Here is a 27,802-nt window from a genome sequence, read left to right as displayed (position 1 = left end):
TCTCGGTATCGGAAATTCCGATACAGCAAGTATCGGCCGATACCCGATACTTGCAGTATCGGAATGCTCAACACTAATCATAATTCTTCTCTGCTGAGGTTAATCTATGGGAAAAGAAAGCACAAGGATGTAGCAGACCCTTCTCTCCAGTTCTTTGGGAGAGAATAGCCCCCAAGGCATTATCAGAAGCGTCCACCTCCACAATGAAAGAAAGTGTTGGATCTGGGTGTATCAACAGCGGTGCTGAGGTGAAACAGATCTTAAGCCGATCAAAAGCTTCTTGAGCCTGTGATGACCACTTAAAGGGCTTTTCCTTCTTTGTCAAGGAAGTAATGGGACGGACAATATCAGAAAAATTTCAAATAAAATGTCTGTAGAAATTTGCAAAACCAATAAAACGCTGCACCTCCTTAACGTTCAAGAGTACCGGCCAGTCAAGGATAGCCTGAATCTTACCAGATTCCATGTTCATCCCCTGGGGGGAGATGATATAACCTAAGAACTGTATCTCAGAATGATGGAACTCGCATTTCTCCGGCTTGATATACAGATGGTTCTCTTTCAGACGTCTTAAAACAGCATTGACATGTTCTTCATGTTCCTGTAGAGAGTCAGAAAAGATTAGAATATCGTCCAAATAGATCACCACAAACTGGTCCAACAAATCTCTGAAAATGTTATTAGCAAGGTGTTGAAACATTGCAGGGGCATTACAAAGCCCGAAGGGCATCACAAGAGATTCAAAGTGTCCATACCGGCATCGGAATGCTGTTTTCCACTCATCCCCTGGACGAATACGCATCAAATTACAAGCCCCACAAAGATCCAGTTTAGAGAACACCTTAGCATGGCGGACTCTTTCCAGTAATTCAGAAATCAGAGGCAAAGGGTAACGAATCCGTACGGTTACCTTATTGAGCTCTCGATAGTCCACACAAGGTCTCAGGGACCCATCCTTCTTCTTTACAAAGAATATAGGTGCCCCTGCCGGTGAAGAAGAAGGACGTACGAAGCCTTTGGCCAGATTTTCATCAATATACTCCTTTAAGGCTTGAAGCTCAGGTGCCGCCACAGGATATACGTTAACAAAAGGAATAGCTGCCCCAGGAAGCAACTCAATGGGACAGTCATAATGCCTGTGTGGAGGAAGCTGATCTGCATTCTTCTTGTCACAGATGTCAGAGAACGCTTTATATGCTGAAGGTAAAGTAAATACCTGTACATGTGGTTCTGTAGCTGTGGACTCGGGGACAGCTTCAGTTAATGCTGAGTTGCTCCATGTTGGAAAGATAATCTCCTTGGTCTCCCAGTTGATAGTTGGATTCTGAGAATGCAGCCAAGTGATGCCTAAAATCACAGGAAAATGAGGAGAAGAAATTAACAAGAAAGAGAGTTGCTCTTGATGATTAGGCTCCAACAAAATCTCAAGGGGTGCGGTCTCCTGATCCACAGGCCCGGAGATTAAAGGTGACCCATCTACTGTTTCCATGGTAATTAGAGAGGCTCTTTGCTGAATTTCAATACCATGTTCCTTGGCAAATGCGATATCCATAAAATTGCCACCTGCACCAGAGTCAATCATAGCTGCACTGGAAATCCACTGTACTGTACACAGGATCTTAATTGGGAGAGAACAGTGAGAGTTCTTTTCATTTAGCTCTTTGGCTGGTGAAGTCATAGAAAGTGAATGGAATACAGCGTTTAAAGGCAGGCTACATTCAGAGATGTCAGATTCATCACCATAGTTGTCATACTCCCCTACTGCTGCTAGCACCTTGTTAGGCCGCTTGGGACACTTGGGACAGTTGATTAGAAAGTGGTCAGACTGGCCGCAGTAGAAACATAGACTTTCTCGAAGGCGATGCTCCCGGCGCTCATTACTCTCGCACCTCTGAACAGCATTATTTTGCATGGGCACCTCCTCTACCTCTCGAGATGTTTTACCTGCAGGCTCTTTGGAAGGAAGGGAAAAGTTAGAAATATGGTTATATGCAGCAAACTTCTCCTGCCTACGCTCAGTAAGGCGAATGTCAATGCGCACACAATGCTGTATAAATGTTTCTAGCTCTTGTGGTGATTCAGAGCGAGCTAATTCATCCTTTACAATGCTAGACAGACCCCTCTTAAAAATAGGTAATTGTGCATAACTGTCCCAATTAGTATCTACCGCCAATCTTCTGAATTCAGTAGCATACTCAATAACAGAACGTTTAGCCTGGCGTAAAGACAATAAAGCAGATTCAGCGGTTGCACGGCGATTAGGGTCATCAAACATTAATGCCATAGCGGCAAAAAAATCGTCCAAATTATTTAACCGCGGGTCACGAGACTCAATCATCAGATTCGCCCAGGCGAGTGCTCGTGCTGTCAGCAGCATTATTACACATAATACTTTGGATGTATCATTAGGAAAATGGTCAGCATGCACATCAAAATATAGCATACATTGATTCACAAAGCCACGAAATTTGTCGCGATCACCATTAAATCTGAATGGGGCAACTTAGGTGGGCTAGCTGGTGGCGGTTGCCAGATGGTAAAGTTGCTTGTGCAGCCATTTGCGTGCTTATGTCCTGAAAAGCCCATCCATACTGGGACTCTATGCCAGCAAGTTTGTTTTCCTGGGCTGCCATGCGGGTGCTTAAGTCCTGCAAAGTTTGTCCAAACACTTGTTGATTGTGTTCAAAGCTTCCAAACTTCTTTTGCAGACCTTCCACATCTTTCTGCAGTGATCTAATTATGGAGAACACCTGCTCTAGTCTGCTTTCTGCAGTCATTGTTCCAGCAGCCTCCTCTTTTGAGGCTAGAGTATCCTGTAATGATTATAAGGGATAACTCAGGAGACTCTTTACATGGAACAAGACAACTACAGGACACAGTTATATAAGTGGTAAAGTCTATATTATCACACAGTGATTCAAACAGGTGCAGAGAGAAACTCAAGTCCACAACACTTGGTGTAAATATTAAACGCAGCTTAACAGTCTATAGGACACTTCAGAGGAAAATGCAATCACGCAGAAAGTCTATGAAGCACAATTATTCTTGTAAATACTTGACACGAATAAGTCCTTGGTAGTCCAAACACAGATAGATATGCTTATAAGGCAGTTCAAATAATATCTTAGCACAACCAGGGAGGCCTGGGTAAAAGTCTCAGGTTTAAGCAGAGCAGCAACAGCTTACATGTCCAGCAAATGCAGATGGAAACAAACACAAGCAGCCAGATGGAGGATTACTGGAAACCGATGTATGCAGCAGAAACTCAGAGCTGAGTAGCAGGATCTCCACACAGGTTCACAGGAGCAGGTGCAGGTGCAGGTGCAAAGCCAGGGAGTCATCAGGAGCTGAATGCAAGGCAGAATACTCTAGCACAGACTAAAGGCTGGGGTGGAGTTATATAGCAGGAAGACACAGTGCACATGAGACCAAAGATGCCATCTTGGAAAAGGGCAGTAATGCACAAAAGGTAATCAAAATGTTCAGTCCTGACACATAACAATGTAGTATATTGCCCAGCCACATAAAATATACCACAGCCACGTAGTATCTACCACAGCCCACATAGTATATAGCAATGTGGCACCATATCCCTGTTAAAAAAGAATTAAAATAAAAAATAGTTATATACTCACCTTCCGTCGGCCCCCGGATCCAGCCCAGGCGTTTACCGATGCTCCTCGCGACGCTCCGGTCCCAAGAGTGCATGGCGGTCTCACGAGATGATGACATAGCTGTCTCGCGAGACCACTATGTCATCATCTCGCGAGACCGCAATGCATGGACTGGACAGTCGCGAGGAGCGGGAAAGGCCTGGGCTGGATCCGGGGGCCGACAGAAGGTGAGTATATAATGATTTTTTATTATTTTTATTATTTTTAACATTAGATCTTTTTACTATTGATGCTGCATAGGCAGAATCAATAGTAAAAAGTTGGTCACACAGGGTGAATAGCAGCGTTAACGGAGTGCGTTACACCGTGGCATAACGCGGTCCGTTAACGCTGCCATTAACCCTGTGTGAGCGCTGAATGGAGGGGAGTATGGAGCGGGCACTGATGGCAGGGGAGTATGGAGCGGCCATTTCGCGGCCGCACTGTGCCTGTCGCTGATTGGTCGTGGCCGTTTGACCACGACCAATCTGCGACTTGAGATTTTCGTGACAGACAGACGTAAGTGACCCTTAGACAATTATATAGTAGATATTTATTAAAGTAAAGCAATGCTAAATGAAATGCGATGTTTCTATCTTAAACATAGACCTTTAAGGGAGGATATTAGCGAAGGGAATGAGGATGTCGAGTCCATATGGGTCGAAATTCATGGAGGGAAAAATGGTAACAAAATTCTCATTGGGGTCTGTTACAAACCCCCAAATATAACAGAAATCATGGAAAGTCTACTTCTAAAGCAGATAGATGAAGCTGCAACCCATAATGAGGTCCTGGTTATGGGAGACTTTAACTACCCGGATATTAACTGGGAAACAGAAACCTGTGAAACCCATAAAGGCAACAGGTTTCTGCTAATAACCAAGAAAAATTATCTTTCACAATTGGTGCAGAATCCAACCAGAGGAGCAGCACTTTTAGACCTAATAGTATCTAATAGACCTGACAGAATAACAAATCTGCAGGTGGTCGGGCATCTAGGAAATAGCGACCACAATATTGTACAGTTTCACCTGTCTTTCACTAGGGGGACTTGTCAGGGAGTCACAAAAACACTGAACTTTAGGAAGGCAAAGTTTGACCAGCTTAGAGATGCCCTTAATCTGGTAGACTGGGACAATATCCTCAGAAATAAGAATACAGATAATAAATGGAAAATGTTTAAGAACATCCTAAATAGGCACTGTAAGCGGTTTATACCTTGTGGGAATAAAAGGACTAGAAATAGGAAAAACCCAATGTGGCTAAACAAAGAAGTAAGACAGGCAATTAACAGTAAAAAGAAAGCATTTGCACTACTAAAGCAGGATGGCACCATTGAAGCTCTAAAAAACTATAGGGAGAAAAATACTTTATCTAAAAAACTAATTAAAGCTGCCAAAAAGGAAACAGAGAAGCACATTGCTAAGGAGAGTAAAACTAATCCCAAACTGTTCTTCAACTATATCAATAGTAAAAGAATAAAAACTGAAAATGTAGGCCCCTTAAAAAATAGTGAGGAAAGAATGGTTGTAGATGACGAGGAAAAGGCTAACATATTAAACACCTTCTTCTCCACGGTATTCACGGTGGAAAATGAAATGCTAGGTGAAATCCCAAGAAACAATGAAAACCCTATATTAAGGGTCACCAATCTAACCCAAGAAGAGGTGCGAAACCGGCTAAATAAGATTAAAATAGATAAATCTCCGGGTCCGGATGGCATACACCCACGAGTACTAAGAGAACTAAGTAATGTAATAGATAAACCATTATTTCTTATTTTTAGGGACTCTATAGCGACGGGGTCTGTTCCGCAGGACTGGCGCATAGCAAATGTGGTGCCAATATTCAAAAAGGGCTCTAAAAGTGAACCTGGAAATTATAGGCTAGTAAGTCTAACCTCTATTGTTGGTAAAATATTTGAAGGGTTTCTGAAGGATGTTATTCTGGATTATCTCAATGAGAATAACTGTTTAACTCCATATCAGCATGGGTTTATGAGAAATCGCTCATGTCAAACCAATCTAATCAGTTTTTATGAAGAGGTAAGCTATAGGCTAGACCACGGTGAGTCATTGGACGTGGTATATCTCGATTTTTCCAAAGCGTTTGATACCGTGCCGCACAAGAGGTTGGTACACAAAATGAGAATGCTTGGTCTGGGGGAAAATGTGTGTAAATGGGTTAGTAACTGGCTTAGTGATAGAAAGCAGAGGGTGGTTATAAATGGTATAGTCTCTAACTGGGTCGCTGTGACCAGTGGGGTACCGCAGGGGTCGGTATTGGGACCTGTTCTCTTCAACATATTCATTAATGATCTGGTAGAAGGTTTACACAGTAAAATATTGATATTTGCAGATGATACAAAACTGTGTAAAGCAGTTAATACAAGAGAAGATAGTATTCTGCTACAGATGGATCTGGATAAGTTGGAAACTTGGGCTGAAAGGTGGCAGATGAGGTTTAACAATGATAAATGTAAGGTTATACACATGGGAAGAAGGAATCAATATCACCATTACACACTGAACGGGAAACCACTGGGTAAATCTGACAGGGAGAAGGACTTGGGGATCCTAGTTAATGATAAACTTACCTGGAGCAGCCAGTGCCAGGCAGCAGCTGCCAAGGCAAACAGGATCATGGGGTGCATTAAAAGAGGTCTGGATACACATGATGAGAGCATTATACTGCCTCTGTACAAATCCCTAGTTAGACCGCACATGGAGTACTGTGTCCAGTTTTGGGCACCGGTGCTCAGGAAGGATATAATGGAACTAGAGAGAGTACAAAGGAGGGCAACAAAGTTAATAAAGGGGATGGGAGAACTACAATACCCAGATAGATTAGCGAAATTAGGATTATTTAGTCTAGAAAAAAGACGACTGAGGGGCGATCTAATAACCATGTATAAGTATATAAGGGGACAATACAAATATCTCGCTGATAATCTGTTTATACCAAGGAAGGTGACGGGCACAAGGGGGCATTCTTTGCGTCTGGAGGAGAGAAGGTTTTTCCACCAACATAGAAGAGGATTCTTTACTGTTAGGGCAGTGATAATCTGGAATTGCTTGCCTGAGGAGGTGGTGATGGCGAACTCAGTTGAGGGGTTCAAGAGAGGCCTGGATGTCTTCCTGGAGCAGAACAATATTGTATCATACAATTATTAGGTTCTGTAGAAGGATGTAGATCTGGGGATTTATTATGATGGAATATAGGAATATAGGCTGAACTGGATGGACAAATGTCTTTTTTCGGCCTTACTAACTATGTTACTATGTTACTATGTTCCTCAGGCGGATTGCTGTGAGATAAGTACAGTGGGGCAAAAAAGTGTTTATTCAGACACCAATTGTGCGAGTTCTCCCACTTAAAAAGATGAGCGATGCCTGTAATTGACATCATAGGTAGACCACAACTACGAGAGTCAAAATGAGAAAACAAATCCAGAAAATCACCATGTCTGATTTGGCAAGATTTATTTTGCAAATTATAGTGGAAAATAAGTATTTGGTCACCTAAAAAGATGCAAGATTTCTGGCTCTCGCAGACCTGTAACTTCTTCTTTAAGAGGCTTCTCTGTCCTCCACTAATTACCTGTAGTAATGGCACCTGTTTGAACTTATTATCAGTATAAAAGACACCTGTCCACAACCTCAAACAGTCAAACTCTAAACTCCACTATGGTGAAGACCAAAGAGCTGTCGAAGGACACCAGAAACAAAAGTGCAGCCCTGCAGCAGGCTGGGAAGACTGAATCTGCAATAGGCAAGCAGCTTGGCATGATGAAATCAACCGTGGGAGCAATAATAAGAAAATGGAAGACATACAAGACCCCTGATAATCTCTCTCGATCTGGGGCTCCACGCAAGGTCTCACCCCGTGGGATCAAAATGATCACAAGAACTTTTTATGTCCACTTGTTACTTGTATTTTATTATATGATGCACTGGAAAGTGTAAGAAGTTTCCAAGTGCTTCAAAATTACCAAAAAAGAAGTTGCAATTCCACAATTGATTTATCATTTTTTTTATTTTCCATGTTTACTATATGGTAAAACTGACCTGGCAATATAATTCTTCAGGTCAGTATAATTATTATGAGATACTAAACATGCATTATTTGTATTTAAGTTGTGAACATTTTTTTTTTTGCTTGTGTCACCATTTTCCAAGATCCATAACATTTTCAATTGGGACTGTGTGAGTTTTTATACTTTGCGCCAATAGCTTTATTTTTAATGGAGAAAAAAGAGGAAGATTTGAACATTTATTTTATTTTAATTTTTTTCAAAATTTTAAATCATTTATTTGTCCCTTGCTTCTTTATTTGTTAGCCCCTTTAAGGGAATTGAACATACGATCATCTGATCGATTGTATTTCGAAAATCATGGTCTTTTATGAAAGCCGACTTTAGGTTAACCGTCACAAACAGCACTCTGCTGCCTCCAGCAATTGATTTACGATTGATGGAGGAGGCCACAGCTTCTTTCTCTACTAGCCAAGTTATTGGGAGCTTCCCAGTGAACATACAGGTGCTTCTCACAAACTTAGAATATCATCAAAAAGTTAATTTATTTCAATTCTTCAATATAAAAAGTGTATACATATGTTATATAGAGTCATTACAAACAGAGTGATCTATTTCAAGTCTTAATTTCTGTTAATGTAGATAATTATGGCTTACAGCCAATGAAAACCCAAAAGTCATTATCTCAGTAAATTTGAATAATTAACAAAAAAAACACCTGCAAAGGCTTCCTAAGCATTTAAAAAAGTTATTTAGTCTGTTTCAATAGACTCCACAATCACGGGGAAGACTGCTGACTTGACAGATGTCCAGTATATACACATCCGATTCCAACACATGGGTATAAGTATATATACTTGAGTATCAAAAGGAGCCAACATTTGATGTAATTGTACGTTTTATGTTAATAAGAGGTTAACTGTGCCAGTTCTTCAGGGGACATAAGTAGAAATAAAAGGATCAGAGACAATTCACGAGTAGGTAGTAGAGCATGCTCAATGAACTCGTGTCAATACAGGACCAGAGATGCGTTGCAACAGAGGCATGGAGAACCAGACAGCGGGCAGGGAGCAGAGGGGTCGGCAGGAAATGTGAGCGGTGAGATGGATATTTCTGTAAAATTCTAGTAGAATTCAATTCCACTCCAGTAAATTCACCCATCTCTAGACATAATGATAGAGCTGGTGTAATCATGCATAGTAAGGTTTAGTAGACATCTATAATGAACAGTAATAGATGTCTATGTGTTTTGTAGTCTCTTTTCCAATCTCAGCATTTTCCATTCATCTTGCATTGTTTATTCTATCAACACTCCCAATCTGTTTATTTCATTTCTCCTTCTCACTTTCACCTCTTTTCTATGGGTTGGAGCTTTCTTATTACATCTTTGTTGTATGTTTTGCTATTCTGTGTATCCTGCTTTCTTTACGCTCAGCTTCTCTGTGACATTTCTATTATCATTTATAGAAGTCAGAGAACTTCTCCCTATTTTCCATTATGTGATTTTTCTAAGTTACTGCAGTTAGTGTAGTACATATAGTCTCAGTAAATCCGCAACCCATCATCTGCTCCCTTGATCCTGCTGCATATGCTTTATTCACAACATGTTTATAGCAATGCCTGTACTCCCCATGCCAGAAAGTATCACCCAGCACTCACTAAAGCAGAGGCCAGAACTCATCTCTTGAGTAATAGTTGACAGCTGCCTTTCACACTGGACCCAGGTCTTCTAACTTCTCCATGAGCAGGACCTCTGGTGCACTGCTGACAAGGCTGTTTGTTAATCTGCCCCTGGCACTGATTATTCTGGGAGCTCTTTAAGCCAGGACTAGAGGAAAAGAGAGCCAAAGAGCCTGCCACTCTCATCATGATGCCCCCTCTCCTCTCCTACCATGACCCCCAAAAAGTAGGATATTCCTAGCATATAGGCTGACCCCTACACTGACCATTACCACTGGAGTTACAGCCAAGCTCAGGGCAAAATGCTGGGGCAACACTCGCTTGTTTAAGCAGATGAGCATCGTTAGTAGCTGTGAATACAGCAAAGACATTATGCTAATGTTTGACACCTGACACTACTTATAGTGACATTTTCCCACCTCATAAGATGTGGCAGTTCAAATATACATTTTCTTGCTAGCCGATGACGCCCCCAGCAACCTGCCGACTTAGGCACTGGATCTCCAGTGCGAAATATGGTTCTGCTGCTGGAGACAGATTATATTTCAGCAAAAAGTTAGGAGGGAGACGCCTAGTGGAAAGCTCTCTGGTGTAAGACGTCATCGTTTTTTTTTAAATCACTGGGCGCAACTGTCTTGTGATGTGAGAAGAATACCCAATAGTATCCAGTGTACACAGAGCTCTGTGCATTGACTTTAGACTGAACTACCAGAATGATTTGTACAGCAACTGTCAAAGTCTTTAACTCATGAGCACGTAGACTAAATGCAACTGGAGACAATTGCTGTATAGAGGAACTTTTGCCACTTTAAGCAAACAAATGGAAGAAGTTACAGATTCTTGCCATTAATGTTGGTTGCCAGCTTTTACCTTTTATGGGGGTTTTCCTACCTTACATATTTTTGAGTGGGGTTCAAACTCGATTAATATCACACACAGAACCTTTAATGCAAAGTCTGTTGATAAATATAGAAAACTCTGCACTGCCATGTCCAAGCAAATACAATGTATGCCTGCATCAGAGTTCTCTTTTTGCAGGGGAAGGACACTTCCTGTTGTTGTGCATTCTTGTTATCTTAGTATTGCAGACTTCCTAACTGATTATTTCTTATCTTAATAAAAAAAATACACAAACAGCAAAAAAAAAAAAAGATCCACAGAGTAAAGCAAATTTTGTATGATGCATTAATAAATTATCCTCTTGAGTATTGTGCAATAAAAACATCTGAACACAGTCCTATAGCCAAGAAAGTGGTTGTTGTTCTGGGGCTTTCCCAGGTAACAGCTTAGTTTTTCTTTTTTGCTTAACTTCAAAAATAATAATGACAACAATGAAATTTTAATTGACCTTAGATCACTTAGTACATTATTACTACTGTCTGGCTATTCTGAGACATTTTTTTATTCGCCAAGTTTAGTAAAGCAAAGTCTTTCATATCTTTAAACTTTGCTATCACTTTATTATTACCTCAGTGTCCTCTCTTTATGAGTAGGTTCTGTCAAAAGAACTTTGAGAGAAGCAGATGAGGAGCTAGTTATGATTTGTATACTCGCGATCATGTGGAAACCACGCCAGCCGGCAAACAGAGCCAACTCCTAACATTGTGGATAATGAGCGGAACAAATGAGAAGCTAGTCGGAACTTGCGATCACATGATGACCGCTCAAACTGGCAAGCAAGGCTGAAACCTAATAACTCGTAGAGTACACAGGATTCAGCAAGCGGCAGTGCTTACCCAAAATTTCTACAGGACTGAAAACCCCTCAATGCCTCAGAATTTATTTAAATATATGATAATATGTTTGATTAATGTTTCAATTAAGTCTGACAATGTCGTCCACTTTAATATAACGTTATGTTAGCTCATTGAGCTCTGTTAGTTAAACTTAAAAAACCTGATCCTGTTTAGCTTTTTGTGACTGTGCTCCTTTTGATAGATCATATAAATGCCTAAATTGTCACGTCAAAGCCCATTCCTAGAGCAATAGCCCCCATAGAGATCTCTGGTGTGTCTGTGACATGCAGTAGGCCTTCACCACTACTTCACATGGGCACCCACCTACATGTACATGTAATATCCATTACATAAACGTTTTCTTATGCAGTGCAACATGTAGTAGTAAAAAATGTCAGTATGGATATTTATTATAAATAATATATTTAATGGAGGTAGCGTAATAATTCAGTGTATTCTCTGGCAATTCTCTGCAGTGACAAAAGCAGAAGTCTCGGATATACTTTTCCATTATGTAAATAACAGTTTGTTACAAAAAAAGCCTAAAGTGGAAGTGATGTAGATAGTGAAGCTAGAAAATGGTGACACATTTGTGGGCTCCAGGCTCTCACTTTACAGGGTCCCAAACAACAGTAGTGATGCAACATGCTTTCCTATTTTTGTAAGTGGCAGATATACAGGCCAGCAGCCACCTTCTTAAAAGGAAGGCTTGAGACAAAGCGCTGTAGTTACATCATCATTACTTACCACCTCCACTACTGCAGACTCACAGATGACTAAGGATAACCGCATAATTACACTCAGCATCTGTTGCTTGCAAAGATGGAGCAAGAAAGAAAAATATTTTACAGTCAGAAGTAGAGATCAGCCAATATATGCCAGTGGAACTAAATTCTTCTTTATCATTACAAAAATCTGCACTCGACAAAATACCGTACTATTTTTTTGTAATTGGCTTTAACAAAAATTCATCAAAATGGCGCATTCTGGCTAGCATTTTTTTCACCATAATGGGTAAATAAAAGTATAAAATACTTAAAAATCCCATGTACTCCCCTTTCTGCTTACCTCTGGCCCCTCGAACTCCTCCCGATCCCCCATATTGACCTCACCACATCTTCTGATCACTGCCACTCACGCTGAAATCCCTAGGCCTAGCATGCTGAATTCTCCAGGTCTTGCAAGCTGAAATCTCTGGCCTTGCTTACACCTTTGATGAGGCCTGAGAGGTTCTGTGCATGTACACGTAAGGTCACAGCGTAAGTCATGACATCACGACCTTCTGTGTACTTGCACAGAATACTCACAGGACTCCTAGTGTGAGGGCTCATGGATATCACCACCAACAGCAGTGATCAGAAGATGGGACGATGATGGGATGGGTGACAGTGAGGAGCCAAGGGGCTGGAAAAGTGAGCAGTAAGGTGAGCATAAAGATCTATTTTATTTCTTATGTCTATTATTCTCTCATATTTGGAGAGACCCCAGAACATAAATAATATTAAATTTGCAGATACAGTAACTTTCGGGAAGATCCATGCTGTTTCTGTTAGGTAGATACTTGGGCAACTTTAAAGGAAATATGTCATCCTGTTTGCATGCTATAGCATTACATAGTGTTTGTTAGTCATATATGGAGTTGGATGCTCTTAGTATGCACCTGTTCACACCTGTTCTCTGGATGTGATAGCCAGTCAGAATTTGATATATGTATACATACCATAGCATTGCTTATGCACTAAGTATCTTTGTTTTTTTCCTATTCTCTATAGCAGTAATGCAATTCCAATTTCATATATTTCATGTTAGCATGCTATAGCTATATTCAGAGTGCAACTTTATGTGTTTGTTATATATGGAGTTGGATGCTCTTAGTATGCACCTGTTCACGCCTGTTCTGTGTTTAGAAGTAATGGTCAGTCTTTGATATTTAAAGGAAATAATCAAAAGAATACCTATTTACATTAAACATTTTTATGGAGTTATCCCATTTTTATTTTTTTTTTATTAAAAAAAATCTTGAAGTCTTGAAGTTTTCACACTCATAACAGAGAATCCAGATAAACTAATGCTACCTGTTCTGTGTAGTGACAAAAAATGATGATCGAGGCCCACCTCCTCCACGACTCTGCATAAAAACTCTGCATAATTCATGAAGCATACCTACAAAACTTTCCCATGGAAATCATTAAATCATACCGAGTCCATGTATCTGCTGAAAACATCTATTAACCCAGCAGAGGAGCTACTTAGACAAGATAGCACAAAACAAGAATAAAAAATCAATAATAATAAAAGTAAAGCAAAATTATATTTTTCAGCATTTGGTTTCAGCAAGTAAAGAAAAGTATAGGTAAAATTATCTTTAATGTAATGTTCTACTTATTAGAAAATGAAAATCACCATAAAGTAGCATAGAACCATAGAATAGCAAATTAGTCAAGGTATGTCTTGTAATCATTAAACAGCAATACAAAAGCATCTGAATGTCCAGTACTTACTGTTAGCTGATTAATGATTGCCTGGATATCTTTGTGGCCATACTTTTCAGCTATTTTTGCAGGATCTTCTCCATATTTGTTGGTGATTCCACAGATGCAATCTGCTGCTGGGCTTTGCATTAATAAAAGTGCAACTTCTTTGAGTCCAAGCTTTGCTGCACAATGCAGTAAGGTGGGTATTTCTTCTGAACTACCACCTAAATGCAAAGAAGTAAATTAATTAATAAATCTATTTTTAATCCAACTATGTAACTTACCACCTGTATGTGCAAATCAATACAGAAAGTAAAAAATTTTTTGCAAACCAAGGTACACTATATGGACAAAATTATTGGGGCATACCTCTTAATCACTGAATTCAGGTCTTTTCATTCAGTCCCATTGCTACAAGTGTATAAATTCTAGTCCTAAGCAGGGCCGGCGTCAGCACCCGGCGCACCCGGGCAAGTGCCGGGGCCCTGAGCAGGCAGGGGACCCCCCACCTGCTCCGGGCTCCGGCACTTGCGATACTTACCTCTCCCGGTTCCAGCGCTGCAGCGTCTTCTATCCTCTGACTGTGACGTCCAGGTCAGAGGGCGCAATGACGTCACCAGTGCGCGCCCCCTGCCTCAGCAGTCGCAGCACAGAGAGCAGGAAGACACTGACAGTGAGGAGTCCAGAGCAGAGCAGCGTCAAGCAACGAGAGGTGAGTATTTCATTTTTTTTTTTTTTTATATTTGGAGCAATATATGGGGACCATCAGAAGGGGCCCATATATGGAGCATTATATGGGGCTAATTCTATATGGAGTATCTTATGGGGCCAATAATATAGGGAGCATCTTATGAAGCCAATTCTATAGGGAGCATTATATGGGGCCAATTTAATATGGAACATCTTTGGGGCCAATTCAATATGGAGCAGTATATGGGGCCAGTTACATATGGAGCAGTATATGGGGCCAATAATATATGAAGCATCTTATGGGACTAATTATATATGGAGCATTTTATATGGCCAATTACATATGGAGCATTATATGGGGCCAATTATTTTTGGAGCATTATATGGGACCCATTCTGTAAGGAGTATTATATGGGCCCATTCTATATGGAGCATCATATGGGGCCCATTGTGTATGGAGCAATATATGGGACTCAGTATACTGTATGGGGCCGATCATATACTGATGGGGCCCATCAAATACTCTATGGAGAATTATATGTGGCTCACTATACTGTATGGAGCATTATATGGAGTCAATTCCATATGGAGCATTATATGAGGCTCAATATTCTGTATGCAGCTCATTATTCTGTATAGAGGACAATGTGGTGCCAGTTGTACTGTATGGAGCACTATATGGGGCCATTAAACTGTATGGGGCAATATATGGGGCTCATTATTCTGTTTGGAGCAATATATGGGGCTCATTATTCCGTATAGAGGACTATACTGTCCGGTTTCTGAGCTAATGTAGAATGCACAATAGATATCACTCATGTAATGTAAGAAGTAAGTGAAATCTTTGGCATTGTACTATACCTATATTTCTCTGCCGTATCCGTGCATTATGAATTGTGGTTTGTGTTAAAGGGGCCCACTGGGACTCTTTCGCCCTGGGCCCATGAAAGCCTGGAGCCGGCCCTGGTCCTAAGCTTTGTAACAAGTCAGTTAATGAAACATCTTCTCTACTAAATATTTCAAGCTCAACTGTGAATCGTGTTATTAAAAAGTGGAAACATTTAGGAACCAAAGCAATTCAGTCATGAAGTGACAGACCACATAAATTACAGAGCATGATTGCTAAGTGTTGAAGCAAATAGTGCAGAAAAGTCATCAATGCCCTAGTGACTCAATAGCTGCAGGATTTAAAACCTCTAACACAGACCTTGACAAACTGCGAACCGCGGGCCACATCAGGACCTCTGGCTTTTCAAGTCCAGATGGCAGACCGAAACAGCTGAAAGTCTAAAACAGTGGCCAACGGGTCGTGCGGTTCACTCCCTCTCCCATCGATTATCCTCCGCAGACACCGCCCACTGTCACTGCGGTGAATACATTGGTGTAGGACAGGTCCGCCACCTCCATATTCCACCAATCAGCGTGTGAGACAGAAGATGCGAGGACATCATTTCATCGCGCTGCTGCTGAGACTTGGTGCATACTGTAGGAGACAGGACCAGAGCGCTAGGGTAAAGGAAGCAATGTGTGGTGTTGTTCTTTTCATGTCTATAAGAGATTTGCATTTATATAGGAGGCTATGTGAGGCTCATACTGTATATATGGAGGTTAGGGTGGATGCCACTCGGATCAAGGAGCTCCATCGTTTATGTAAGTTCATTGTCCCTATTATTGATATACTATGACTTACATTATTAGGTGACTCGCCACATACTGGTCCACTATGATATGAGCACTGTTTTATGCATACTCTTGTTACCTTTTTTGTATTTAGCAAACATGGACCTCTCTTATAGTGTCTCAAACATTGACTATTGCACTGGCACTTTATCTATTTTTCACAATAAGTTTATATCATTGTGTTGCTTTGGCTATGCAATTTTTGTATTGTATGACTATAATTATATTATAATCGAATCAACATATATCCCACTAACAATAGGGCACCTCACAATAATGCAACAGCTAATCTCAGGTATATATATATATATATATATATATATATATATATATATATATATATATATATATATATATATATATATATATACATATATATAGGAAGAAGAAGAGATCCCAAATAATCTTAAAAGCAATATTTAAAAAGAAATGTTAAAAGTACATACAAATATAAAAAAGGAAAAATACCGTAGGGGACACCTCACAAAGCACCAAGGCACAAATATAAAGGTAATATATGTCCAAAACTACAATGAATAATAGCAATATAATCCAAAAACAATATATAAAACAATATATATGCAAAAAATACCACATCCATATATCAATATCTAACGTTTCATTACCGGAAGAAGCAGGAGGCGAAACACGCATCGGGGAGAGGGGACACCACGAGCACCGGTCACTGCACAAGGTAATGAAGCCTTTCCATAGGATCATGATATATTACTTGTCAAGGGATTAGGTGGACACAGTTTATTCAATGAGAACGGATTAGTACATTAGACAAGAATTACTACACAGTTCATGAGCCACTGTGCTCCATTATGCAGTATATGGAAGGTTAATCTAGTGATGTTATTGTATTGTACATCTGCAATTTCCTGTTGCCACCTGCATTATATCCATCAGATGTCGTTATTGATTCTATCTGGACACGTTAGATATTGATATATGGACGTGGTATTTTTTGCATATACATTGTTTTTTTCTTATCTTGCTATTATTCATTGTAGTTTTGGACATATATTACCTTTATATTTGTGCCTTGGTGCTTTGTGAGGTGTCCCCTATGGTACTTTTGCATTTTTATATTTGTATGTACTTTTAACATTTCTTAATAAATATGGCTTTTAGGTTTATTTGGGATCTCTTCTTCTTCCCACATACTGTATATATACAGTATATATATATATATATATATATATATATATATATATATATATATATATATATATATATATATATACAGTACAAACCAAAAGGTTGGACACACCTTCTCATTTAAAGACTTTTCTGTATTTTCATGACTATGAAAATTGTACATTCACACTGAAGGCATCAAAACTATGAATTAACACATGTGGAATTATATACTTAATAAAAAAGTGTGAAACAACTGAAATATGTCTTATATTCTAAGTTCTTCAAAGTAGCCACCTTTTGCTTTGAAGACTGCTTTTGCACACTCTAGGCATTCTCTTGATGAGCTTCAAGAGTTAGTCACCGGGAATGGCTTCCAACAATCTTGAAGGAGTTCCCAGAGATGCTAAGCACTTGTTGGCCCTTTTGCCTTTACTCTGCGGTCCAGCTCACCCCAAACCATCTCGATTGGGTTCAGATCTGGTGACTGTGGAGGCCAGGTTATCTGGCCTCCTTGGTCAAAAAGCTCTTACACAGCCTGGAGGTGTGTTTGGGTCACTGTCCTGTTGAAAAATAAATGATGGTCCAAGTAAACGCAAACCGGATGAAATAGCATGCAGCTGCAAGATGCTATGGTAGTCATGCTGATTCAGTATGCCTTCAATTTTGAATAAATCCCCAACAGTGTCACCAGCAAAGCACCCCCACACCATCACACCTCCTCCTCCATGCTTCATGGTGGGAACCAGGCATGTAGAGTCCATCCGTTCACATTTTCTGCTTCGCACAAAGACACGGTGGTTGGAAACAAAGATCCCAAATTTGGACTCATCAGACCAAAGCACAGATTTCCACTTGTCTAATGTCCATTCCTTGTGTTCTTTAGCCCAAACAAGTCTCTTCTGCTTGTTGCCTGTCCTTAGCAGTGGTTTCCTAGCAGCTATTTTACCATGAAGGCCAGCTGCACAAAGTCTCCTCTTAACAGTTGTAGAGATGTGTCTGCTGCTAGAATTCTGTGTGGCATTGACCTGGTCTCTAATCTGAGCTGCTGTTAACCTGCGATTTCTGAGGCTGGTGACTCGGATAAACTTATCCTCAGAAGCAGAGGTGACTCTTGGTCTTCTTTTCCTGGGACGGTCCTCATGTGAGCCAGTTTCTTTGTAGCACTTGATGGTTTTTGCCACTGCACTTGGGGACACTTTCAAAGTTTTCCCAAATTTTCGGACTGACTGACCTTCAATTCTTAAAGTAATGATGGCCACTCATTTTTCTTTACTTAGCTGCTTTTTTCTTGCCATAATACAAATTCTAACAGTCTATTCAGTAGGACTATCAGTTGTGTAACCACCAGACTTCTGCACAACACAACTGATGGTCCCAACCCCATTTATAAGGCAAGAAGTCCCACTTATTAAACCTGACAGGGCACACCTGGGAAGTGAAAACTATTCCCGGTGACTACCTCTTGAAGCTCATCAAGAGAATGCCAAGAGTGTGCAAAGCAGTCATCAATGCAAAAGGTGGCTACTTTTAAGAACCTAGAATATAAGACATAATTTCAGTTGTTTCACACTTTTTTGTTAAGTATATAATTCCACATGTGTTAATACATAGTTTTGATGCCTTCAGTGTGAATGTACAATTTTCATAGTCATGAAAATACAGAAGAATCTGTACTGCTTGTTTTCAATAAAGATCTTATCACTATTTTCTGCATTGGGACTTTTTGGTCGGTTTCTTTCCCTCCCCCCTTTTATTCTATGACATTTTTTCCAACTGTCCCCTCTATCTTACAAAGTCTGGTATGTTGGGTCACATTACTTATAACATTGACCCATTTGTAGACCCATTTATAGACCTATTGTGTTCCCTTGCTGTTTGCTCTCATATATGGGGGTTATGTAGGCTCACGCTGTATGTAGGGCTTACTCTGCTTATATGGAGGCTATGTGAGGCTAACGCTGTGTATATGGAGGCTATGTGGAGCTCACTCTGCATATAGGAGTCCTTGACAACAGGAGAAGTCCCAGAAGATTGTAGAAGTGCAAATGTTGCCCCTATCTTCAAAAAAGGAAAGAAGATGGAGCCAGGAAATTACAGGCCAGTGAGCTCTACCTCTATAACAGTGAAGATCTTTGAACAAATTATTAAACAGCATGTGTGTAAGTACTTGGATAAGAATACAGTAATTAACCAGAGCCAGCAAGGGTTTGTAGTAAACAAGTCATGCCAGACCAATCTAATTTCCTTCTATGATGGAATCACTGACTGGGAGCATCAGGGAAATGCGGTAGACACAGTACCCAGTTGCGCTCATCATGGAATTCTGGTGAGTGTGTCTGCCTCGTGCGAGTAGATCACTCCTTAAAATGGGTGGCGGAGATACATTTGTGTATTAATTATGTGTCACTAAAGTCCTAATTTTGGAAATAAATTTTGCCATAGTGGCAACAAGATATTATAATAGTCATAATAGTGGTAACCAAAGATATTTTGTATTTGAGGTCGGGAAGATGTAAAGGGAGGAAAGGATAAAACAATGCAGTTTCAAAAAGAAGGTGCCTATGTAAGTTGTTAGACAATGATCACCATATTCTGAACATATTACATTTTAAGGATACATAGTAAAAATTTGTTTTTATCATCCTGCTGCCTATGATAATTACGGCCATATAATAATCCTCAGGTCACTCAAAATAGAATATCATTAAAATATCAAGCAAGAAGGATATATGAAATTAAGAAATTCGTGAGTAGAGTGATTGCCTATGGCTTAATGACATTATTCTTTAGACAGCATTCCTCGACAAGATGCTATCCAGTCTTCTTTTGTGACCTTTGTCAAGTTTGGGCCATGATATCATTACTATTATTATGCATTGCTTGTATAACACTGTCGTAATCCGCAACCCTTTATATACATTATTATTGCTGTCCTTAATGGGGCTCACAATCTACATTCCCTATCAGTATCACTGGTTATATCACTGTTACAAGTGGCCTCCTTCCATTGTACAGTGCCGTGATCAATTTTGCTTGTACCTGTTAAGTCTTAAGCTCTTAGATCGTAGATTTGCATGACATTGATCATATCTCATATATAATGATTACAAAAATATAAGTCTTGGTTCACAAAGTGACAGGGGTAAATATATCTGAAAAAGGTGTTGATTGGGAATTATTCCTGAGTAGTGATGAGCGAGTATACTCGTTGCTCGGGTGGTCTTTCAGTATTTGTGAGTGCTCGGAGATTTCGTTTTTGTTGTCGTAGCTGCATGATTTATGGCTGCTGGACAGCTTGAATACATATGGGGATTCCCTAGCAACCAGGCTACCACCACATGTACTCAGGCTGGCTAGTAGCTGTAAATCATGCAGCTGTGTCCACAAAAACTAAACCTCCGAGCAGTTAGAAATACTCGGAGACCACCCGAGCGTGCTCGGGAAAACCCGAGCAACGAGTTTACTTGCTCATCACTATTCCTGAGTACTCTTCCTTTATCACTACATGCTACTTTATTTTCTGCTGCTATATTATTATTATTATTCATTTTTATAGCGCCATTTATTCCATGGCGCTTTACATGTGAAATACGGGGCAAATATAGACAAATACATTAAACATGAGCACAAACAAGGCACACGGGTACATAAGGAGGGAGGACCCTGCCTGCGAGGGCTCACAGTCTGCAGGGGATGGGTGATGATACACTAGGAGAGGGCAGAGCTGGTTGTGCTGTGTTAAAAAGTTTAATAGATTTACACCTGATGTAATGTAAATGATGGCTTCATTCATCTTATACAATATTTCATTTGCATGTTAAAAACTTCTTGTTTCTCTACATCTAAAACGCATCTATAGATATGGTAATTAAGAGATCAGAATAAATTACCACGGCCATAGAAACAACATAGTGTCCCGAATATTGTTCCAGAGACAGAAAGAACCAAACATAATTCTCCTTTTCAGTTGTGTTAATGTACGTTTTAGATCAAAAAGATGAATACTCATAAAGCGCTTTGTGTCCAATGATGTTCATGTCTTTTCAGGGACTTTTTACATCAAGAATAATAGACAACTTTATATTCTACAAAATACAAGCAAGGATTTTTTGTTGAAGGTCAGACTTTCTCTTAATAAGTTCCACCAGTTTGTGCATTATTTTATCTAGAATATATATTTTTATTCAGAATGGTTTACAGAATATTTACAAAAGGATTTACACTTAGAAAGTATTAGGAGCTTTCTATCATCCCCTTGTACCACTTCTAATTATTATAATTTCTGTATTATCCCAAAACCTTACTACATTGTGTCTGAAAAGGATGTTTAAGCCAATCTGCTCTTCCACAAAGCTAGTCCAGGACACTGTCAGTCAACAGTGTCCTTGTATCGCGCCAACAATGGCATGATTGATATACCAGTATGTGCAAGGAGAGCAAGGAGGTATTATTACTCTTCCTCCTTGCTATCCCTTTGATGTCAGTCACACCACTGTGATACTAGCGCTCTGTGTGAATGATTGACATAGGTTCCAGACTAGTCTGGTACATGCATGCCGGACAGGGTAACCATCATTTTTAGGGATAATATAGGGATCAATTAAAAATTTTACCAGGAGGCAGATACAGCACTCAATGTAGGGATGAATACTGATGTCATGTTTCCTTTAAAGTGAATCTGTCAGCAGGTTTTTGCTATTTACTGTGAAAGCAGCATAATGTCGGAGCAAATACCCTGAATTCCAGGGGTGTGTCACTAGCTCAGAATGCTGCTGCAGTTTTAATTCAATCAATGTTTTATCAGCAGGAGATTATATACTAGCAGAGCAGGTGTCACATTCAAGTCAGAACAGCAAATTTGTGTAACCCAGCCCTCGCTGCTGACTGGCAACTTAATGAGAATGCACAGTGTAAACCGGAAGTTGACAATCAGTTGTGTGGGAAGGGTTGTACAGAGCTAAGCCTTCTGATTACTGCTACATCTAGCAGAGAAAACAGGGATTCTATCAAAACTGTACCAAGCAGCCAAGTGATACATCAGTGAAATCAGGCTCTCTGCTTCTACATCATGCTGCTCTCAGATTCCTTAGCAAAATCTTACAGACAGACTTCCTTTCAACTACAATTAGTATTTACACAGAAAAATAATACACATATCAATATACAAAATCCACACACTTACCCAACCAGCTCATGCCATGCACTTAAGTAGGAGGGACGGGGTCGAAAGAAGGAAAATGATAAAGATGTTTTAAACATTAAGCCCTTCATGATCGTGGATGTACTTGTACATCTTGGTTGGGAAGGGGTTTCCGACCTTCGTCGTGGCAATGTTGTGGGTATAAGAACTGTGCTCAGGTGATTGCCTCCCAAGCTCGACTTACATGACAGTTAAGACCCGGCTCTCACAGCCAAGATCAGTGCCCGCACCACCACCCACTGTTTAACCCACTAAATATCACTGTTGATATCAATCACAACATTTAGGAGGCTGAGAGAAGTAGGGGACTCCGTCCGATCGACGCCCCAGCGACGTCATCGTGGGGGCATCATCGTTGCCATTGTCAGCCAGAAACTCATGACAACATTTTGTTGCAAAAACTTAATTCCAGCTCACCAAGTTGCTCTATGCTCATCCACCTGGGGCTCAGACACAGGCCTTGCCCTGGCCTCACATCAAGGAAAATAGAAAAAATTTGAGTTACTTACTCATGAGTAAGACTGCTTAATGCAGTCGAAACGCGTCGACTGGGTCATGTCGACCATGTAAATGTTTCTTTTGTATTCACTTTATTTTCTTTTGAAACATAAAAGAAAAAGAAAATGCAGTCCTGTTGAGCCAGACTCCATTTTTTTCTAACAACATTGGGTTAACCAGCTATGAAAAGCCTGTTAGACCATGCTCAAAGCATGATCATTCTATCTCCCAAAACCCTGAATTGAAAGTGATCAAAAAATGTTATGTGACTAAAAATTATAGCAATAAAAACATCAACTCATCCTGCAAAAAACAAGCCCTCACATGACTCTGTCAGCAGAAATAACGAAAAATTTTAGCTCTCAAATATGTTGATGCAAAAATTGATAATGTGATAACATAAAAATCTATATAAATATGGTATCACTGTAGTCACACCAACCATAAAAAATAAAGTAGTAGTACAATGGCTTTGGAAAAGCGAAATGGCAACACCCAAAAGAAATTCAGCAAATTCTGCACACCCAAAATCCAAATGCTCCTCTTTCTTCTAAGCCCCACAGTGTTTCTAAACCATATTTGTCTGCAAACTATTCCAGGAAAATCTGTGCTCCAGGAGGCAAATAGTGTTCTGTCACTCCTGGGTCTTATAGTGTGCCTATGCAGTACTTTACAGTCACTTACGGTGTATTTCCACCTTCAGAAGAAATTGTCTGACAACTTTTGGTACCATTTTGACCTATTTCCTCATTTGAAAATGTAAAATATGGGATTAAAACAACATTTTAATGGTAAAAATATAATTATTCTTTCTTCATCGATCAATGGTATAACATTTTGTGCGGCACATGAGCTGTCAACATGCTCACTGCACCCCTAGATGAATTAATTAGTGGGTGTAGTTTGTAAAATGTGGTGAATTATTGGGGTTTCTGCTGTTCTGGCACCTCAGGGGCTCTGCCAATGTGACATGGCACCCTCAAACCATTCCAGCAAAATCTGAACTTCAATAGGGCACTTCTTCCCTTCTGAGCTATGCACTGTGCCTCAAAAGAAGTTTTCAAACATGTATGGGGTACTGACGTACTTAGTAGAAATTGCACAGCAAATTGTATGGTCAATGTTGCTGCTGTTACCGTTGTGAAAAATATTTTTTTCATTTTCACAGCTCAACAGTGTAAAGTTCAGTGAAGCACCTGTGACAGTTTTATTCAACTGTCCACAGCTAGAGCAGACGGTGGCTGATGGTAGTATTTATCACCTGCCGCCTGCACTATAAATAAATAAATATTAAAAATAAATGACTTGGGCTTCCCCTGTTTTTTTAATAACCAAGCAGGCAAAACTGACAGCTGCGGGTAGCAACACTCAGCTGCCAGCGTTAGCAAAGCTGTTTTTCAAGAATAGAGGGGTCCCCACGCCGTATTTTTACATTGTTTAAGTTAATAATAAAAAAATGGCTTAGGGTCCCCTCATTTTTAACAACCAGCCAATCTAAAGCATACAGCTGGGGGTTGGCATTCTCAGGCTGGTAAGGGGCCATGGATATTGCCCTCCTCAACCTTAAAAATAGCAGCCCACAGCTGCTTCTGAAAAGGCGCATCTATTAAATGCGCCAAATCTAGCGCTTTGCCCAGCTCCTCCCACTTGCCCTGTTGTGGTGGCAAGTGAGATTCATATTTTTGAGGTTGATGTCACCTTTGCATTGTCTGGTAACATCAAGCCATGGCTTAGTAATGGATAGGCGTCTATAAGAGATGCTACAGGTCCTGTAAAATGGTGACTTTTTATTTTAAACTTAGTTTTTTTGTTTCACTACTTAAATAAGAAAAGAACCTATATATGTTTGGTATCTACAAACTCATAATGACCTAGAGATCCATAATGTCAGGTCATTTTTAGCATTTAGTGAACATGATAAAGAAAAAAAAACTATTGTAAAATTGCACTTAATTGCAATTTCACCACACGTTAAATTTTGTTCCCGTTTTCCAGTACATTATATGATAAAATCAATGGTATTGTTCAAAAGTACAACTCATCACGTAAAAATCATGCCCTCATATGGCTATATTGATGGAAAAATAAAAAACTTATCGCTTTGGGAAGAAGGGGAACAAAAAACAGAAAAATGGGAAAAAATTAAGGTGGTGGAGGGGTTAATATTCTGGGAAAGAGACAATATTCATAAAGGTTCCTACACTATTAATATCAGCTAACAGATGTACACTTAGCCTTTTCAGGTTATTAAAATTGGGGACCCCAAATAAATGATGTGGGGTTCTCTTATATTTTTTATTTCAAGCCAGGCAAAACTGACAGCTGAAGGCTGCAACTCTCAGCTGTCAGCTTCAGCAAGGCTGGTTATCAAGAATAGGGGGGTCCACACGCTGTATTTTTTAATTATATAAATAAATACTTTAAAAAAAAATGGTTGGAGATACCCCCATTTTTGACAACCAGCCTTGGTAAAACAGACAGCTGGGCGCTGGTATTCTCAGGCTAGTAAGGGGCCATGGATATTGGCCCCCCAGCCTAAACATAGCAGTCCACAGTTGCATAGAAAGGGTGCATCTATTAGATTCACCAATTCTGCCACTTTACCCAGCTCCTCTCACTTGCCTTGTAGCAGTGGCAATTGGGAAACAGATGCCTCTCTATTACTTAGCTGTGAGCTTGATGTTGCTGGACAATACAAAGGTGAAATCAACCTCACAAATATGAACTCAACTTGCCACCGCCACAGGGAAAGTGGGAAGAGCTGGGCAAAGCACCAGATTTGGCAGATGATGGCTATGTTATAATGAACATACTAAATAAAAAAAACTATTGCATAATTGCACTTTTTTCTCTATTGCACTTTCCAGTGTATCACATAATAAAATTCAAAAGTACAACTCATCCAGCAAAAATCACATCATGATATAGCTAGTTATATTTGATTTAAAATAAGCTCTGTAGTCAGACTCCTGAGAGATGTGTGTCCCACCCATAAATCCGAACAGCCCATTTACACTCATAGAGAGATGTGGATTTCACTGAAATAAGACATCCGATTACAGATATCAAGGTATCATTTTATTCAATTTTCTAATATCTGCATGTCCATATAGATGGACTAGGAGGGTTGAGTCTACTGACAGATTCTATTTAGCTATTCCCCATTTTGCACAAGAATATATTTATAACCAAATATATATATATATTATGGGGAAACATTTTTATGAAGGTTTTACCAAATATCTGCAGTTTGATTATTGTTAAAATCGCCTTATTGCTTAAATTATTTTTTGCAATTGAAGCCAAGGCAAAATCAATTTGAACCTGCCGTATTTTCTTAATTTCTAAATAGAAAGGTCTACTGCCATATTTATTTTCTCTGAACGAAATAAATTCACAACAAGGTACATGACTCTTGTTAATCAAATTGTCACAGACATACAGTAAAAATGAAATTTATGATTAGTTCAAATTATTTACTTAGTTTTATTATTTTTTAGTTCACTAAAGGTATTTTTTATAGCATTTGTTATCAACAATAGTTACAAAGTAATGATTCTCCTCAAAAAGTTATACAAAAAGTGATACAAGAACTCTAATTTCTTACTTTTTGTTGGGGTCTAAGGGGTATTGTTTCTCCTTATGGAGAGTGACATACCAGCTGGCTTGTCAAGGTAAGGAGGCTTATTCGCCGTGCAATGCTCCTCTGGGAAATTAAATATGCAAATTGCCTCTTCTGAGAAAAAGAGGACTTAACTCTATACCGCCACCTGTTGGAAGTAGCGATCCTACAAGTCATAATCAACCCTTTAACGAGTCGTGCAATATGACTTAGGACTTGGCTTTTATCCTAAGTGATATTGCACGACTCGTTAAAGGGTTGATTATGACTTGTAGGATCGCTACTTCCAACAGGTGGCGCTATAGAGTTAAGTCCTCTTTTTCTCAGAAGAGGCAATTTGCATAATTACTTTTTGTTGGACAGTATAATCCAGAGTGGGTCAATTTCCAAACATTGCCAAGAATTAGGGGCAAATTGTCTTTTACCTAAATTAGTTTTTATCCTAAATTCCGGTCTATTTTACCTCTTTATGATCTTTGACATACTTATACAACATGGTCGTAAAGAGCTCATGTGGGGCACAAGAGCTGTCAGCTGCCAGGAGCTTGGCTTTCCTGCCCCCCTGCTGTTTAACCCTCTCTATGCCACAATAGATAGAGATCACTGCATTTAGAAGATTGGGAGAGGGTTCCCTCTCTAATGTGATCGGCATGTCACATAATCACGGGCTACAAATTGTTTTCATGGCAACCTGAGGTCTGACAGCTATGGTGGCCTGTTGGACCATATCAGCAGCACTGTCTAAAAGGCATTCTATCACTGTAACATTGACAGGTGTAATGCATTACAGTGCTGGTGTATTGCAATGCATTATACCAGTGATCAGAGTAATAAAAAATAATAAGTTCCAATGGAGGGACTATGCAAAAAAAGTAAAAATAAAGTGTAAAAATATTTTTAAGAAAGATCACAAAATAAATTAAAAAAAATGAAAAAATATAATACCAATAAATATTATGGGAAAACAAAAATAAATAAGAAAATGTACACATATTTGGTATTGCCACATCTGGAATGACCTGATCTATAAACTGTCACACTATGGTTTTTGATCACATTGCCAAAAAAGTAGAACAAAATACGATCAAAGGTCGAATGTAAATAAATAAATAAAAATGGTATAGATGAAAATGTCATCTTGTCCCTCAAAAAACAAGCCACGATACAACTCCATCAGCAGAGAATTAAAAAACTATAGCTCTCCAAATATAATGATGCCAAAACAATTTTTTATTCTGACAAATACTGTAGTTTTTATTATGTAAAAGGCAAAACAAAAAAAATGCTACAAATGTGTAATCGCTGTAATAGTACTGACTTGAAGAATACAGCTGTCTGATCACTGTTACTACATGGTGAACGGTATTAACCCACACCCAATAATTTCCTA

General features: G+C 39.5%; 1 protein-coding gene across 2 annotated transcripts in view; it reads right to left on the bottom strand.

Annotated features, from left to right (window-relative positions):
• BANK1 (B cell scaffold protein with ankyrin repeats 1) overlaps positions 1-27,802 on the bottom strand; it is an 828,100-nt gene that overhangs the window by 336,344 nt on the left and 463,954 nt on the right. For both annotated transcript variants that reach the window (XM_077277945.1, XM_077277934.1), the window contains exon 7: positions 13,604-13,800. In XM_077277945.1, the coding sequence (XP_077134060.1) occupies positions 13,604-13,800 (197 nt within the window). The remainder of the gene's footprint in view (positions 1-13,603; positions 13,801-27,802) is intronic.

The sequence above is a fragment of the Ranitomeya variabilis genome, chromosome 1 (assembly GCF_051348905.1).
Source record: "Ranitomeya variabilis isolate aRanVar5 chromosome 1, aRanVar5.hap1, whole genome shotgun sequence".
NCBI classification, from domain to species: Eukaryota; Metazoa; Chordata; class Amphibia; order Anura; family Dendrobatidae; genus Ranitomeya; species Ranitomeya variabilis.
This window is presented reverse-complemented; position numbering and strand designations above follow the sequence as displayed.